This window comes from Diceros bicornis, chromosome 1 (genome assembly GCF_020826845.1).
Source record: "Diceros bicornis minor isolate mBicDic1 chromosome 1, mDicBic1.mat.cur, whole genome shotgun sequence".
Lineage (NCBI taxonomy): Eukaryota > Metazoa > Chordata > Mammalia > Perissodactyla > Rhinocerotidae > Diceros > Diceros bicornis.
In genome coordinates, this window is record NC_080740.1 from 89,023,272 (window position 1) to 89,040,587 (window position 17,316).

General features: G+C 41.1%; 1 protein-coding gene across 5 annotated transcripts in view; it reads left to right on the top strand.

Moving 5' to 3' along the window:
- Positions 1 to 16,534, top strand: part of SFXN1 (sideroflexin 1) — a 53,659-nt gene extending 37,125 nt beyond the window's left edge. For 3 of the 5 annotated variants that reach the window (XM_058546237.1, XM_058546247.1, XM_058546251.1), the window contains 6 exons: positions 329 to 414; positions 1,363 to 1,490; positions 3,741 to 3,790; positions 10,924 to 10,973; positions 11,378 to 11,425; positions 15,191 to 16,534. In XM_058546237.1, coding sequence (XP_058402220.1) covers positions 329 to 414; positions 1,363 to 1,490; positions 3,741 to 3,790; positions 10,924 to 10,973; positions 11,378 to 11,425; positions 15,191 to 15,287 — 459 coding nt within the window. In that variant the 3' untranslated portion in view covers positions 15,288 to 16,534. The other 2 variants (XM_058546257.1, XM_058546242.1) reach the window with 2 other exon arrangements.
- The last annotated feature ends 782 nt before the right edge of the window (positions 16,535 to 17,316 follow it).

Consider the following 17,316-nt stretch of genomic DNA (forward strand, 5'->3'; position numbering starts at 1 on the left):
AAATTAAATGCTAAATGCTCACCCTCAGACCTTGCCTCTGGAGAGGTGGAGGAGCCAGCATCTAAACTCAAGACTTCAGGACTCCTGAGCCCCCTCCCCCATCAGCCACGCTAAGCTGTCAGAATGTCCTAGACATCAACGTGGCCCCAGTATGCCCATGCTGGCAGTGTAAAAATACTGCTAAGAAACAAGTTTTGAAAGTACTCTTGGCCTGAGTTTCTGTACAAATAGGACTCTGCATTTTTAGCAGTTTTTAAGAAGAAACAAGTGTTTCAATTCAGTACTACAGGAAAAGTCAAATAATGCCTTTGGGATCTCTTTTCTGCAGCACGTCTCACCTCTCATAGGACGTTTTGTTCCCTTTGCGGCCGTCGCTGCTGCTAATTGCATCAATATCCCATTAATGAGGCAAAGGTAAGATTAATATGCGCTCTTGGAAAGGACTTGTGCTTGACAGTAGAGTCTCTTGTAATAATTAGCTTTGTTGAAACTTTTTAAAATTTATCTTAATATTTACAGATGAAATTATATGAGATCTGGATTTTACTTCAAAATAATCTGCCGTTGGGGGTGAGGATGGGTCCATTATGGAAAAAGCTTAGCCAGGAGTTGCTACTTATTGAAGCAGGCTGATGAGTACATGAGGGTTTAGAATACTCTTTCTACTTCTGTATAATAAAAAGTTAAAAAAAAATATCTCACACTTACATTTAGTTGTGCAGGGCTAGGCAAAGAAGGTCTATGCAAAGCAAGCTTATTCTCTAAAAAAGGTTCTTTTTCCCCCTAGAGTTTTTTTTGGGGGGGTTAAAATAATATTAATCTATATCTTTGAAAGTATTTTTTTAGAACTGTCGAAAATTAAAGGAGAAGAAAGAATGAGAAAACGCATTTTGGAATGGATAGCAAAAGACAGGCTGACAATGGGAGCTTTTAATTATAGTGTTAGTGACTGTGGTTAACACACATCCAGTCATGCCGTGTGCTAGTGACCCCTGTGTCAGAAGAGCCAGTTTACTTGGTAATGCTCCATACTAGAGCTAGCTCTCCTTTGAAGAGTTGTTCAAATTTGCACATGAGCATAGAAATTAGCCTTTTCTTTAAGTTAGCATTCACCCTTTGAGTCATATTTCTATTAAAAATACTATACCCTTTTTTACAAAGTTTACTAGTGTTATTTTACTTTTGTGTCTATCATATGAGGATAACCTTGTCCATGGCATTTAAAGTAGACTTCTTAGTGCCAAAAATGACACTTGAGTGGGTTTTTGGGTCAGTAGGGACTTGCCCTTTCACAGCGTAGGCACAGTTTCCAGCCGTTGCACGCGGGCATCTGTGGACTTCTTTGTTTGTTTTGCTCTGTAGGGAACTCAAAGTTGGCATTCCTGTCACTGATGAAAATGGGAACCGCCTGGGCGAGTCGGCAAATGCTGCCAAACAAGCCATCACACAAGTAGTCATCTCCAGGATTCTCATGGCAGCCCCAGGCATGGGTTAGTAGAACTTTCCATGCATTCATGTATTCAATAAATATAGATTGAACAAGTGTTTCTGCATCAGTGAACTGAAAAAAAAATCATTCCCCTTGGTGGAATTGACTTTCTAGTGGAGGAGGCAGAGAATCAACAAAATAAGTAAGTAAAATATGTAATATGTGAGATGGTGCTAAAGCCTAAGGGGAAAAGGATAGTTGGGGATCTCGGGCTGGAAGTAGACAGGATGGCCAGGGAAGAGCACTGGGCGGAGGTGAGGGAGTGAGCCAAGTGGGTGTGGGGGTGAATGTTCTGGGCAGACGGAACAGCAGGAGAGGGAGGTGCTTACCTGATGTGTCAGAAGCATCGCAAGGTGGCAGGTGTAGCTGGAGTAGAGAGGGAGATGGGAACAGGAGAATGGAATGAGTGAGGCCCCAGAGCGCAGAAGGTGGGCAGCCGGCAGGCCTTTCCAGCCCCGGCTTTTAATCTGAGGAGTAGGAAGCCACAGAGGGTTTTGAAGGAGAGTGGCGTGATTCATGCATCCATGACTGTGTGACTCCGGGATGGTTGGAGACTGGTCAGGAAGCTGTCACAGTACTCCAGGTGAACAATGGTGGCGGGGTGGACCAGGGCAGTGACAGGAGAGGTGAGGAGAACTTGAAGGGAAGGAATTGATCTTTGTAAATCTTGCAAAGAAACTTCTGGAAGTTCTTGACTAGGAATAATTTCTACTGAAGATTTATTTGTATCAATTGGACACCCTTGGAACACAGACCAAGTTGGGTTGAGTAGAGCAGCTATTAATAAGATGTGTGCCAAGTTCCTGCTCAGTTTGGTCCCTAGGGCTTGGAGTTAGTATGACCAATAGCAGAAAATCTACATTGTACTTTTTCCTCTGAGAATCTCTCGTTCACTCCCAAGGCTTCTTAGAGCTGCCCTCAGACAGGAAGCCTAGAGAAGATTCTGAGACTAACTCAGGACCCAGAGGGCCTGGGAGTTACTGTGCTCTTTGCAGAAAAAATAGAAATTAGTGTGTTTAATTTCTTCATCTAAACTGAATGCAAACAACACTTGGCTGTTGACTAAGCTCTCAAAGAAAGAGTATTTAATCAGCTGCTCTCAAGTTTTCCCACAATTTTTTGTTGTCTTTAAATTCCTTTTGTCACTGTGAGTGTTCATAGGAGGCGGGTAGGAGTGGGCAGCAAAGCTGAAGAAAAGGGCATCAAGGAAAAGTTTGAGGAGCATTATACTCGCATTCCAGCTAATTGGGATTGTCTAATGGAACCACCCTTAACTGATTTAACAAAGGAGCTCCTCAGCACCCTCATGAGACAGTGGGGTGCCCTGTGGGGGTGGGTACACTGTGGAAACCACAGTCCTGAAACGTAGGCCGAGAGTCCCCTGAGTCGGGCCAGCACCCCTCACTAACCTCCCAGGAGGCTGGGGGCCTGCCCGACATGCCTGCAGAGCCCAGATTTCCAGATCTGCCAAAATCCAGCTTCTGCCCTGGGCTTGCTTTTGGTTTTGTACTTTCCCGTTTTGAAGTCTGAGTCTCCTCTTTGGAGTTCAGCCAGCCCAACAAATCCGTTTCCAGTGGCTTAGTTGTTTTAAACCTTATCTAGTCCCCAGAGAAAGAATGCAGTCTCTCTATTCCAGTGAAATCTGTAAAGGTAGTTGACATATTGGAGCCGTGAATGTGACCGTTTAGTCTGATAAAAACTGTGAGTAAATGCACTAACGCTGCCTGACGTTTTCCGGGCATTATTACATCTAATCATCCCGGCCAGTTTGGTATAATTCTCTCCATTTATAGATGAGGAAAACACAAAACTGAGGTCAGAAAAGTGAGGTAACTTTTCCAGGATCACCCAGCTAGCAAGTGGTCTGCCTGACTCAAGGCAGCGGTCTGTATGCTGTACACATGGAATGGACGCCCGGGGAAGGTTGTGTTTGTTTTATTAGTACAGGGGGAAAAGGTCCTGATGTTTGTCCTGTTGTGTACTTAACATTAAATGTAAACTCTCTTCAAGATTATAAAATTTTCTGCCTGGCAAAGAGCATTACATTATTTTTCAAAAATCTAGAAAATGGGCACAGTGGATTTTTTCTTAAATACTGAAGTATTTTAAAGCATTATTGCAATTAGCTTCACTCTGCTAGTGTGAAAATAGCCTAAAAGTGATATAAGTCTTTTCTGAAATTGTTGAAAAAAAATGTGAGCTGAAAATAGATATTAAATGAAGATTTAAGTGTATCTATTTTTACTTCCAGCCATCCCTCCATTTATCATGAACACTTTGGAAAAGAAAGCCTTTCTAAAGGTAAGCCGCAGTTCTATTCATCGTATCTCAATCCTGTCAATTCATTTTCAGACTTCAAACTATACAGTATATTTCCTCCTACATAAGTAGTGAGTAAAGAATTCGGACAGTGACACTTCGACATTTACGTAAATAAAAAAATGTTTGCAGGACCATTTTATTTCTAATCTCAGATATTTGAAAAAGCTCTCATAAATGCAGACTGCTGCCCACTTCTCTTGAGAGGTTACAACTCAGTTACACACTTATCTTGATCATCGACTGGGTGCCTTGCTAGGTAATGATGAACAGGTGGTGTGAATTTGGAATTATATGTTTGTAACTCTCTATACAAACTATCAGAAATGGAGAAATAATTTGGAGTTGCAGCTTCGTGGCACACTGAATTTAGTGCCGCAATGTATTTTTCTTTGGTGATCATATTTAATAATTCATTAATTATTAGCTGCCTCCCTCAAGGTCTGAAAATATTACAGGATGAAATGGTAACCAAGAAATCTCGGTGCACTATATGCATTCTCTCTACATTGCTTTCTGTGGCGTCCATGATTTAATGCAACAGTATTTATGCTTCACTTTAGTTTTCCAATTCTTGTAACAAGTAGGCGACGATGGGGATAGGGTGACTCACTTGGCTCCTGCTGTTTGGAAAGTGACACCGTTAGACCTGCCAGGAGAAACAGGTCAGGGTCCTCACTGGAGGAGCAGGTGTATTGAGGAAAAGACTGAAGTTCTCTTGGGGTAAATTGTTTTGGGTCTTAGAAACAGAATGGTAACATCAAGGGGACACTATAAAGCTTTGAAAAAAGGACATAGTTCACAGATAAAACACTTCCTGAATGATTTCAGTGATTAGGAGAATTCTGAATATCCATCAGGTATGTTCACTGACCTGTGATATTACCTGTGGGCCCCAGATGGAAAACTAAGGCCAACACTAAGTGAACCCTTCATAAACACTTTCAGTACAATCACATCTTTAGAAAAACTAAGCTAAGAAGTTTGCTATGAAGAAACAGTAATGTCCAGCGCCTCATTTGACCCACACAGCCAGGTTGTTACATGTCGATACACCAACCCCATGCGAGGGAAAGGGGACCTTCTCTTCAGCACCCCTTCATATTCTCTCTTGGAAGCCTTGGGGATGTGGAAGAATTATATTCCCTGAACTTCCTCCTCGAGCAATCTTCCACATCGATGTGAAGTGTTAGTGTCACAGTGGCTCTGCAGTGACTGAACGGTCCCACTGCTCCTTGGAGCATTCCCAGGAGGAATCCACTGACCCCTGGGCCACCCCAGGAAGCCCTCTGAGTCCTCATCCATCTCCCTTGTGGGTTTCTGACAGCCTTCATTGTAAGATTAAACAAAAATACAAAACAGTTACATGTATTTAAGCAGTAAAGCTATTAGTGTAAGCCAACATGTAACTGTGGCCTCATTTAACAGTTTACCTATTTCAGTAACTCTTATTTTGGAGATTAATGAAAAAGTTTTGCCAAAATCACTTTCTGGCACAACATTTAGAAAATAAAAACTCTAAAGCTGCTAAGGGGTTGGTTTATGTACTGGACCAGTGGCTATGTCTTAAACTATCAAGCTGTGTAAACACTTGAGGATTTTCAGAAAATCTGAAAAAAATTGATGTGCTTTCCTCTATCCCTCCCTGCTTTACTTATGGGCGGGGATTTGGTCTGTGAGGGAGAAAGCCTGTCAAGTGAATTTAGAAGGGGGGCCATCAACATCATTCTCCAGGATGCTAGTAGTAAGTGGCCCATCCACTGGGTCCATAACTTTGCGGACATTGAATGGATGCCCTGTGTTCTTCTCTGCTGGCTCTTGATCTGATCAGTCATTAGGATTATAGTGTTTCCACAGGGGCATATGTTGACCCATGCAACCTTTTGACTTGCCTGGGTGTTAATTCTTAGGTATTGGCATGCCAACTTCAGGAGCAACAGTGAATCAAAAAATGTATTTAATAAACCTAACCTCCCCCTCCTGCTGAATTTAAGCAAAATCAGGTTTTTAAAGCAAGATCAGATTTCTAGGTGGAGACAAGGCTTGGAAATTGTCATCTTATCAGGTTAGTTTGTCTGACATAAAAGTGACAGCTTTTGCAAAAGAGGAGTAATGAATGCGGATCATTCCACCAATAGGATAACAGGGTTGTGGTTGCCGTGAATTTGCAGGTGACTGTGAAAGCGGTTCAGAGGCCACCTTCAGTGGCGACATCCCCCCTGTTGAAGCTTTCCCATTCCTTTCTCTCTGCCTCTCAGATGCCACCCAACCCCCAGTTAGCAGAGGGTCTTAGCAGCGTGGCTCTGGAGTAGAGGCTCTGAATCTTGGTGTTTGCCTCTTCTGGTGGGACATTATTCTGTGGTGTCTGGCTCCAGCCTGTGGACATTGGGCACACTCTGGCTGCTAACATGTATCTTGATCATGGCTTGGGCTTCCAGAAATTCTATAAGAAAGTCTGCATTTGGACCTACGTTAATGCTGAAAAGATAGGTCACCGGGGAAAACATATGAAATGAAGTTGGTACTTGATTCTCGCAATTCAGGCATGCCTTTGAACTCCTGGGGTCTCAGTGTTGTTGGAATAGTTGCCACAGTTACTCTAATCTCTCAGTGACAAACACTGGACAGAAGACAGAGTTAGCATATTGCATAATTTTCTTGCTGGCACAGATGGAAATTGCTATTGACACAGCCTGGCATTTTCTTACCTGAAGGAACCAGCAAATGATACAAGCAGTTAGCCTACCATTGCCCCACTGTCCTAGGCTTTTTCTCAATAATAAGTGATTAAATATTTTGTTTTCCTCCCTCATGTTAGTTTGTGGTTTTTAGCTTTGCTTGATACCATATCCTTCAATAATAATTTGGAGATGTGCCACTTCCTTACCCTTCCCAAAGAAGCCCTCTGCCTGCCCCATCCCATCTGGTGCCGGAGGGGCCTCTGGCTTCAGAACCCCTGTCACGAGGTTGAGAGAGATGATCAGAGTAGCTCACGGATCGGTCCGAGCACCTCACTAGCTCCAGGGCGTCTGGTTGGAGCTGTACTCCAGAGCTCAGTGGAGGATGTTGCTTTGAAAAAGTAGTGGCTAAATGTTGTTGAGCCACTCACACACACGTACCACTCTCAAGGTTGAGGTTGCTGTTTCACTGAAATACTGCATTTTGTCCACGTGGGCAGAAGACCATAGGACTTAACTGATAGTATAGCCATTACTAAAACGTAGGCAGAGGTGGCTTATATTAACATCCGTATGTTTCCATCTCCAAAGCACTTTCACATGCTGTTTTGAAAGGCAGGCTTTACTGAGCTTCTCTACCAAGTTCCCAGAGATCATTTCCTCTGCACCTCAGAATGTCCATGTGGGTAGCGTCCGCCTCGGTCGGCCCTCTCATTGTTCCCACGGCTCCAGCGGCCAGATGTGCCTCTCTGCAAGGGTGTACTTATCTGGGCTTTAAGCTTGGACATGACCAAACTCCTCTGCAAACATGAAACAAATTGAACATTCTTGGCTTTTTTAAACAGTGAGCTTGGGGAGCATTCAACATGACTCATCCTTCCCCCTGCGCCTTATCTTTGCCCGAGTGGATTGCTGGAAAAAAGCGTCAGCTGTGGGCAGGTGACTCACAGAAATCTTTGCAGTAAACCAAAAAATTCACTGCCTAAAATCTGGTGCTTCAAAAACAGCTTTCTTGAAGAAGAGCTCCTGTGGTCCCTTTACCTCGCTGGCTCTTTTATCGGGAACAAAATTGATATGGTTTGGGTGAGATAATAGTTCCACTTCCTCAAGTTCTAGTTCTATATTCCTGTAATAAAGGTGGACTGCTCTGTCTACTCAGATTTCCAGAATGGTCTGCTAATTGAATGTGAAAGTAGCCTTTCTTTGTTCATTCATTCGTTTATTCAGCAGCCCTGTGCTGAATGCCTGTTGCATGCCAAGCAGCCTGCTAGTGCTAGAGTCATAGAACAGGGCCTGAGCCCTGCTCTCGGGGACCGTATAGCACAGTGATGGGAAGAGGCACAGGGCAGCGGTTCCAACATGTGGTGACTACAGAACGGGGCTCAGAGGGAGTAGAGAAGGTGTCTCCCCCAACTGCAGTAGGTGGGCAGAGACGTGAAGAGGACTGGCCAATGGCCATGCTCTACAGAAGCTCAGAGAGGACACAGAGCATGGCCCGTGGGGAGACTTGTGGATGGTCACATCCTGGGATGTGGGTCATATGTAGGGAATTGACTGTACCATACATAAAAGTTAATTCCTAATGATTAATAAACTCTAAATGTAAAAACCTACAACTGTCAGACTTCTAGAAGAAAATATAATAAAACATCTTTGAGACCTAGAGTTAGGCAAAGATTTCTTAGACACAACACCAAAAGCATAGTCCATAAAAGAAAAATTGATAAATTGGACTTCATCAAAATGTTAAAATTCTGTTTTTTGAAAACTACAAAGAGAATGAAAAGACAAGAAACAGACTGGGAAAAAATTTATGCAAAGCATGTATCTGATAAAGGACTTGTGTCCAGAATATAAAAGAACCCTCAATACTCGTTCAAAAAAAAACTCAATAAGAAGATGGGCAAAATGTTTGAACAGACATTTCACCAAATATATACAGATATCAAATAAGCACGTGAAACGATGCTCTGTGTCTTTAGTCATTGGGGAAATTCACATTAAAACCAGATTAGCTACCACTAAACCTGTTGAAATGGCTAAAATTAAAAAGACTGACTATAACATGTGTTGTTAAGGATGTGGAGGAACTGAAACTCTCATCTGCTGGTGGGAATGTAAAATGGTACAACCACTTTGGAAAATAGTTTGGCAGTTCTTTAAAAAGTTAAACATATGCTTACCGTATGATCTGGCCATTTCACTCCTAGGTATTTACCTAGGAGAAATGAGAGCATAGGTCCATAAAAGACAAATGTTCACAGCAGCTTTATGGAAACAACCCAGATGTTCATCAACAAGAGGATGGGTCATCAAATTGTGATGTATCCATGCAATGGAACACCTAACTCAGCAATAAAAAGTAATGAGCTGTTGATACATGCAGCAACATGAATGAGTCTCAAAATAATTACACAAAAGAGTAGATACTGTATATAAAATCCTAGAAAATACGAACTAATTTATAGTAACAGAAAAGAGATCAGAGGTTACCAGGGAACAGGGTGCAGAGTTTAGGGAAGAGGGAGGAGTTGCCGAGGGCACAAGGAACAAAGAAAGCATTAGGGGGATGGATATGTTCATTAGCTTGATTGTGGTGATGGCTTCACAGCTGAATACATATGTCAAAACTTATATTGTACACATTAAGTATGTAAAATTTATCATAAATCAAAGCTATTAGAAAAAAGATCATTGGGAGGAGAAAGAATTTAGAGTCATATTAACTTTTTAAGCTTTTACCTCATTGAATATCTTTTAAACATGTGATTACTGTCTTTAATTCATTTAAACTTTTATTTAAAATACTCTCTGTTTGCACAGTTCTGTGCTGCGTAAGACATGTCCTTACCCCAAGGAGTTCTATGAGTATGTAGGGGAAGACCAGACATTCACAGCTCGCTAATTCTGTCTCAGACTAAGTTCTGTTGAAGAAGTAGAGGTGAATTAGGCAGGATGGGGTGCTGGAGAGGAGTCAGGAGAAGGGATGACGTCCAGGTTGGGTTCCGTGGGATCAGTCAGAATTCTCCAGGGTCCTTGTCATTACCGAGAGCCTTTCCAACAAAACCGTCCGTGCCAGCCACAGTCAGCCTTTAGTCTGCGCACATACTGCTTTGAGATTGCACGCAGCGGCTGCCTGGGATAACAGGTGAGCCCCGTCTGCTGCAGACAAGAATCCACTTGAAGTGAGGAGGCTGCTCTCATGGGCTCAAGGTCATCCTTCCACAAGATCTCCTTCAGTGTCTGGTTTGCCTTCCCAGCACCAAGTCTGTGTACCAGCACAGACGTCACACGTCGGGAATGTGCTGGGGTGAGGATTTACCATCTCCTTGGGAAAATCCTTGGTCATCACATGGAGCTAGCCGCCCAAGAGACAGTCTTTTCTTCTCTTGCTCTCTGAGGGCTGGGCCCTCTGTGTGAGCTCTGTGAATCGGCCTCCTCTTGACCACATTTCTCCCTTCCTCTCCAGTCCACGCTTCTCTCCCCCCACGTTAACCCGTGTGATGTACCTTCTCACCAGAGGAGTCTTCTCGGGGACCAGGGTACGCCTCTCAGGCAAGCCACTTTGGGACCATGCTCCTTTAACAGCTTGTGTTGACTCTGAACTAAGTTGGCTGATTTCTTTACACCAACTCACGAGTTGGTTGCAGCTGTTTCAGTGGCCTTTTGTATGTAACTGTATATTTCACTGCCCTTTATCTTGTGTATTTTGGTACCACTCCTTTTTGAAAACTAAAAATCTAACAGCACTTACTCTCCAAAAGACCACCCAACTTATCCATTTGCATTAAAAAAAACAAGTGGCAGTCAAAAATTGTTTATGCCAGCAGTAGTCTTAACCATACTGACAGCAACGAAAACCAAGAAAGGAAAGATGCACGGGAGGAGGGGGGAATGTTTGCTGGGTTTCTGCTACGTCCCGCCTTGTACTTTGTGAATGTTGTCTGGCGTATCTTCACCCACATGCCTTTAGGAAGCTGCTGTGATCCACCTCAGCAGGGAGGGAAACCAAAGCTTACAGAGGTAGGGCTCTGCCCTTTCCCCTGCCCCTTGGGCAGAGACCTGAGCGCAGGTTTGTTTGTCTTCCAGCCTGGGCCGCAGGCTATCCTGCCTCCCCAGCCAGGAGATAAATTATAACTAAATGATAGCAATTTCTCCACCTCCTGTGTACAGCCAAGTGTCACTCAGATTATATGTGCAAGGGGGAAAAACGAGAAGCCACTTGGTCTTTGCATGTGCATTCCTTGGCAGATCAAGGGGGGCTGCAGGAAGTCAGAACTAACACGCTTGTTGCAGTGTTAACCCCAGACGTCAGTCACTAATCACCTTCCATCTGGATCTTGTAACATGGAGAGGTTCCTTCCAGTTAACCAGCGGAAGACATTGTCTTGAAGAGCCTGTGTGGAAAGTATTCAAATAATTTATTTCTCAATACAGAGGTTCCCGTGGATGAGCGCGCCTATTCAAGTTGGGCTAGTTGGCTTCTGGTGAGTAGAATTACTTTGATATTATTAATGTCTTTTTTAAAGATACATAGCATATGAAAGGTGAGGGAAAGGGTGGATAATACGGGACACACGTTTTGAAAATGAGACCTTCCCAGAACCTCTGGAACTTATGGTCCCAATAATTAGCTAGAAGTAAACTGTCATTTGGGGAAACTTACATTTGGGCTATTTGCATGGTTCTTTTTTAAACTCCTATATCTCTTTGATTTTTAAAAAAAATTATTTTGGGAGTCTTTGGTAATAAAATTACACAAACAGGACATGTTTTTGTGAGGCATATAATGCTCGAAAGAAAGAGGATTGTTATAAAAGTAAAATGGAAAAAGAATCCAAAAAGTCGACCATTTCAAAATGCTCTGATTTGTCTTTTTTTTTTTTTTAAGTTTGGTATTTGCTACACCTCTGTGTTGTGCTCTGTTTCCTCAGAAAAGGTATGTATTTGTTATTCTTCAGAATGATCATGAGTTTTAATCCTAAAGACCAGTTGAAGACGCAGGGGCTGTCATCCCATTTCACTGGTAGGGAAGTCGAGACTCAAAAGGTCTCTAAAAGGGAGAGAGAGGCAGAAATCAGACCCACATCTGTTTAATCAAAACTCTCTTTCCCCAGCTCCTTTCTACCTGCCACTGTTACATTTGAAAACGCTTCATTCTTTTGTAGGAGTCAGGTTAACTCTGGTGCAAATTTGCTTTTATAAAAATTTAAATGTGCTTCATTGTCGTCCAACCCATTGGCAAATGCATCTACAATACCGACATATTAGAATTGAAGTTCGACCCCAGGGCAGCAATTATACACACGCAGCTTAGGGGGTTAGACTATTTGGTTCCCTTCTGCCTACTTAGTTTTTAGCCTTAAAAGCCTTATCGTGCATGTGTCTTTCATTCCAAGCTGCCCTTGAATCCTGCTTTTGATGTAAGACCTAGATTGACAGGCGTGAGACCAGCGTCGTATTAATCTAGGTCTCAGCCTCCTCCTGACGGAACATCAAGACGCAGAGAGGCGGCATTTTGTTGTTTGCTTTTGTTTGTGTCACCAGGCTCCTGCCTTCGTCATACCCTGCACGGGCCAACAGGTCCCAGACACATGGGCTTTAATGCCTTAGGCTTTCAAAGTAGGTGCGGGATGAGGTGTGCTGTTCCAGAGCTGACTTGCTCAGGGCCCTCCAGCTGATGACAACTCCAGCTTTTGTCTGCTCTGCCCCTCTGTCTTTGACCCCCACTGCTCTTAAGGAGTGAGTTAAATCTAAAGGGGGGAGTTGATGCCTGTAGCCAAGCCCCCTTTGGAGAGGGCAGGCCCTTCAGGACCTGTTCTCTAAGTCCAGCACAGATGCATTTCCTCACCTCGAAGAGGAACACTCATGCTGTTGAATTGTACAAACCCCAGAATCTCAGGCTTCGCATAAGAAGAGTTTATTTCTCTAGTGCATGGCACCGGGATACCAGTGTCCAGCGGGTGACCCTGCACTCAGAGATTTAGTGTATGTGGAATGCTGAGGACCGTGCCTGAGGCCAAGGAAACTCGTAATAAATGTAGCTGTTATAGTTTTGAGATTAAAAGGATTTGAAAATCCATAAAGAAGCTTCCTACATAGACCTAGATTTTAAGTGTTATGAGAAAAACAGTATGTTCATTCTAACATTTGTTTTTATTATGAATTTAAACTCTAGTTACAGAAATTAAAATTAGTTTTCTATAACTACTGGTGCCATGAGGTCACATACCCTTGGAGAGCACATGGTTTTACATTTGGGAGGCCGAGAACACTTTTTTATCCTCCTCTATTTAAAAGTGAAGCTTATTAGTCTGGTTTTTTGACATATAGATTTGTTTGTGTGTTTGTTTTTATTTTTGCTTCTTCCTCGTCAGTTGCATAGAATAGGATTAATCCTATTTCTTGGTTCATAACACACTGTCTTCGTTGGTCCAAGGGTGACCCTATTTTATTTTATCAAAATAGATAAATCAAATAATTAAAATAAAAGATATAATGAACATCCGTAAATCGACTGCCCCACCCATGAATAAAATTACTATCCATAATTTACATCTATCTGTGGCTTCCTCCCAGCCCGTCTCCCTGCCTCCCCTGCAGATTTAACCACTGTGAATTTCATGTTTATTGTGAAATTACATTTTAAAATTTTCATCATATATATGTATGTCTAATGTTGCTGTTTCATTTTGTCCCTTTGGGGACTTTTTAGACAAGGGTGTTATTCTATATATAGTCTTCTGGTACTTGTTCTTTTTATTCAACATCATATAATTAAAATTCATCCACATTATTGCATGTAGCTGTAGGTCATTTCATTTTTTACTGCTATATAATAGTCCATTGTATACATACACCACAATTATCCATTCTCCTGCATGAATGAGAGGTAATGAAAACACTCCTTATCAAAATTTGTGAGGAACAGCAAAAGTGCTGCTTTGGGAGAAATTGATAGCTTTAAATGTTTATATTAGAAATGAAGAATGCCTGAAAATCAATGCACTACATGTCTAACTTAAGTTTAAAAAAGAACAAAAGAATAAACTCCCGAGAACGAAAAAGGAAAAAGATAAGACCAGAAATAAATAAAATAGATAACAAGGAAAAAAAATAGAGGATCGACAAAGTCAAAAGTTAGTTCTTTGAAAATAGTAACAAAGTAGACAATTGTCTTGTGATATCAATCAAAACAAAAGGCACAAATAATATTATGAATGAAAAAGAGGCATAACTATAGATTCAACAGAGCTTAATATAAGAGAATAGTACCAACATTATTATATCAATAGATTTAAAAACAAGCAAGACGGACAAATTCCTAGAAAAATATTAACAATGCTGAAAAATTAGAAAGTCTGAATTGGTTTATAGCCATTAAGGAAGTTGAAGTATTACTTAAACTTCTTCCTACAAAGAAAACACGAGAACCAGGTGGTTTTATAGGTGAATTTTACTCAACTGTCAAGAAACAGATTATTTCAGTTTAAAAAAACTCCCCTAGAATATAAAAAAGGATATTCCTCATCATCCAGTAAAGCTTGAATAACCTTAATTCCAAAATTGGATTTGGCATTTAAAATACATTAATAGTAATTATAGATACTTATAGATGGATGGAAAAACAGAAGGACCAAGAGGCAGTATAGCCTAATGGTTAGGAACATGGCTTTTGGGTCGAGAAAGACCTGGCTTCAAATCTCAATTGCATCTCTGGTTTCCTTAATTGCAAAATGAGGATAATACCCGACTTTCAGGGTTTTCATAACGATTAAAATGCATAATGTCTGGCAAAAAAATGGTCAATAAGTCATAGCCATTATCATTATCATCAGCAACATCGTTTTAAAAGTACCCGAAATCCCACTACATAGAAAATAGCCACTGTATTTTTTGTATATTCATAATTTTTTTATTTATTTTTTTTGCGTATCTCTATGAATCTATATCTTACCTTTTTTACCCCATATTTTACCACGTCTCCACTATAGTAAAGACCAAATCTTTTTAAAAGACTAAACATTGAAATGTTAACAGTTTTTCCGGTAGTAAGCATTCTGGACAATTTGTCTTCATACTTTTATATGATAAGTGTACGTTTATAACAAAAAGATAAGTTTTAATACGTATATACATATAATACATTCAAGACATTTTTTAAATGCATAAAGCAAAGACAAACAGTGATCACCTCTCAGTGGTGGGACTACTGGGGATGCTTTTCTCATACATTGTAGTGTTTTCTAAAAGCTTTAGAGTACGCATGTAATATAATACAATGGATAAAAGCACATAGTGCAAATGAGTTTTTAGTGTTAAAAATTCCACTGAGAGCATCTTTTTTCCTTAGTGGTGAACATTTATACAGTTTTCCTTGGGAAGTGGCGTTGCCACAAATTGTTTTCCAATGCCAGCAGGGTCTGAGAGTGCCATTGCCACACGTCCTTGCCAGCGATGAGTGCTTTTTTAGCTTTTAGTAATTGTTGGGTTCTTAAGGTGCATTTCTTTGATTATTAGTGACCGTGGATTTTCTGAAAGGAACAGGATACTTGTTTTCTAGGCACATGAAGCATTTTTCAAACAGGACTCTGTTTTACTGCACAGTCCTGGGGGAGGCGGGTTGGTCCTCTCTCTGCCCTCTCCAGGTTCTAGGTCTCGCCTCTGCCCATGTAATAACCCTGTCATGTCTCCCTTATCCCAGTTCCATGTCTGTGACAAGCTTGGAGGCTGAGTTGCAAGCCAAGATCCGAGAGACCTCTCCTGAATTACGACGCGTGTACTTTAATAAGGGATTGTAACGTGGGGACAGAGACCACGACGGCTTACCCCGCCAACTGCACACCTGGGGGTGCCGTGTAGGTGAGGAAGATCCTGCTGCACCTGGGTTCTTCCAGTTATAGAAACCTTTCAAAGACCCCCTGGAGCCTTTTCGAGTCAAGCTGCTCCTGATAGCACAGCGCCTGGTGTGGGCCAGGTGCCCGGCACCCGTTGGCTCCCTTACATTAGAATCACGGTATAATTTACAGAAATACCCTTTCTGTAGCTTTTATAGTAATTGTTTTTCAAACACAATATCCCAGTCCTCACCCAGAGTTTTAAAAAGCATGGCTAGGCATAGAGTAGATGTTCAGTATATGCTCAATAAATATTTATTGATTATCAGTCCGTGAAAAGGAAATCTGTTTAAAATAATGAATTTTTAATCCCATTCTTGTTTCAAATCACGGAGATCTCAGCAGTGATTTGGGAAAACACAAAAGTTCTGATGCTCAACGGTAAAAAATGACTCATAAATATTAGGGCAGTTTGCTTCCAGTTCGGGCGGTGGGCACCCCGAGGTAGATTGTGAGCCTTTTGGATCTGCAGGATAACAGCTCCTTCATATACCTCCCAAAAGTCAAGTGTGACGAGCCGTCCTCGCTGTCAGCAACTAGATGCTTTCATATTGCTGTTGGGGTTCTTTGGTTGACTTTTAAATTTATGTTTTACATTCTTATGAAGATGTTAATCCTGCCTTGCACTTGTTGACTTTACAGTCAATTATTTACATCAAGTAACTGATATTTACAGATGTCAAATTTTGGAAGTATGTTCAAAACCAATGCAGTATGACTGAGTGGAATCTAGTTAGATTTTTTTTAGCAGTGAGAACACAGTTCCAGCTAACTACATGTCTTTTCTTGTCGAGCTTATAGATTTCTTTGGCTTTCATAAAGATACAGAAATAATGTGTATGTGAATCAGTAACTAAATGAATTTTACTTGAATGATGTATATTACATTCCAGCCTGTTTGAGAATAATGAATCCATGGACCACTGTTTACATCATCTGTAGTAGTTTCACATATAATATATTTAATGTAACAGATTATGTTTCAAGTCTGTAGATGTTCAAAGGCATACACAAGGTGGTTGTTGAGTGTAGACCACTCAATTCAATTTGTAATTCAGAGACTTGTGAGAAAAATGTAGAAACTAGTTTTGACAGATTTTTCCTGACAATGTGACCAAACTGAATTTCCTCATAAAGAAAACATAGCGTGCCTTGTGTCTGTGTTTCTCTTTTCTCTAAAAGGATCAATGGATATGAAGCTTGGGGCTTCTCTGAGCCTTCCTTTGTGCCACCAGAATTTTCTCATTTAGACTTTTCTGTCTTAAACCATTTGAAGCAAAATAGCTTCCCAATGACCTTCTGGCCTTGGATGTATTTTGTTGCCATCGATGCTTCTCTTTAAAAACTGGTAAAAAGCCTGAATTTCAAGGCAGATCTCCATGAGGTGCTTAAAGGGCGCTTTTAGTAAGAAACGAACGCACTTGAGGCCTACCCCACCCACCCCGGCTAACCTCAGAGTTCTTACCCCCGGTTAATCGGTAGCTCCATTTCAGAATCTTAACCTTCGTTGAAAAATTAATGACTGGTTGGAAGATTGACGAACTAACCGAAATTTTATATACACCAGGAAGATATGACCAAAGCGTCGGTATAAAAGGGATAATGAACATGGAGATGTGTCTTTTTAAACATTATTTATTGAAGCTTCCAACTCTTGATGCTTTTTATATAGAAATATTAACTGTATAGTTTAATCATGGTTTATAAAAAGGAACAAATGAACCAAGATTGGCAATCTTTGCTGATCTCTTAGAAATACCTTTTCTGGAGAAAAGTCCACATGGAGTGCAATAAGCCTGTAAAAGTAAATAGTTATTCATATTTCTATTAACGTAATATGAAGAATTATGATTGTACGTATTTACTGACTGGCAGTTTTTATTTCAGTATTAGCACGGTGTCTTGCCAGTGTGGGAATCAATGTATTATTTCA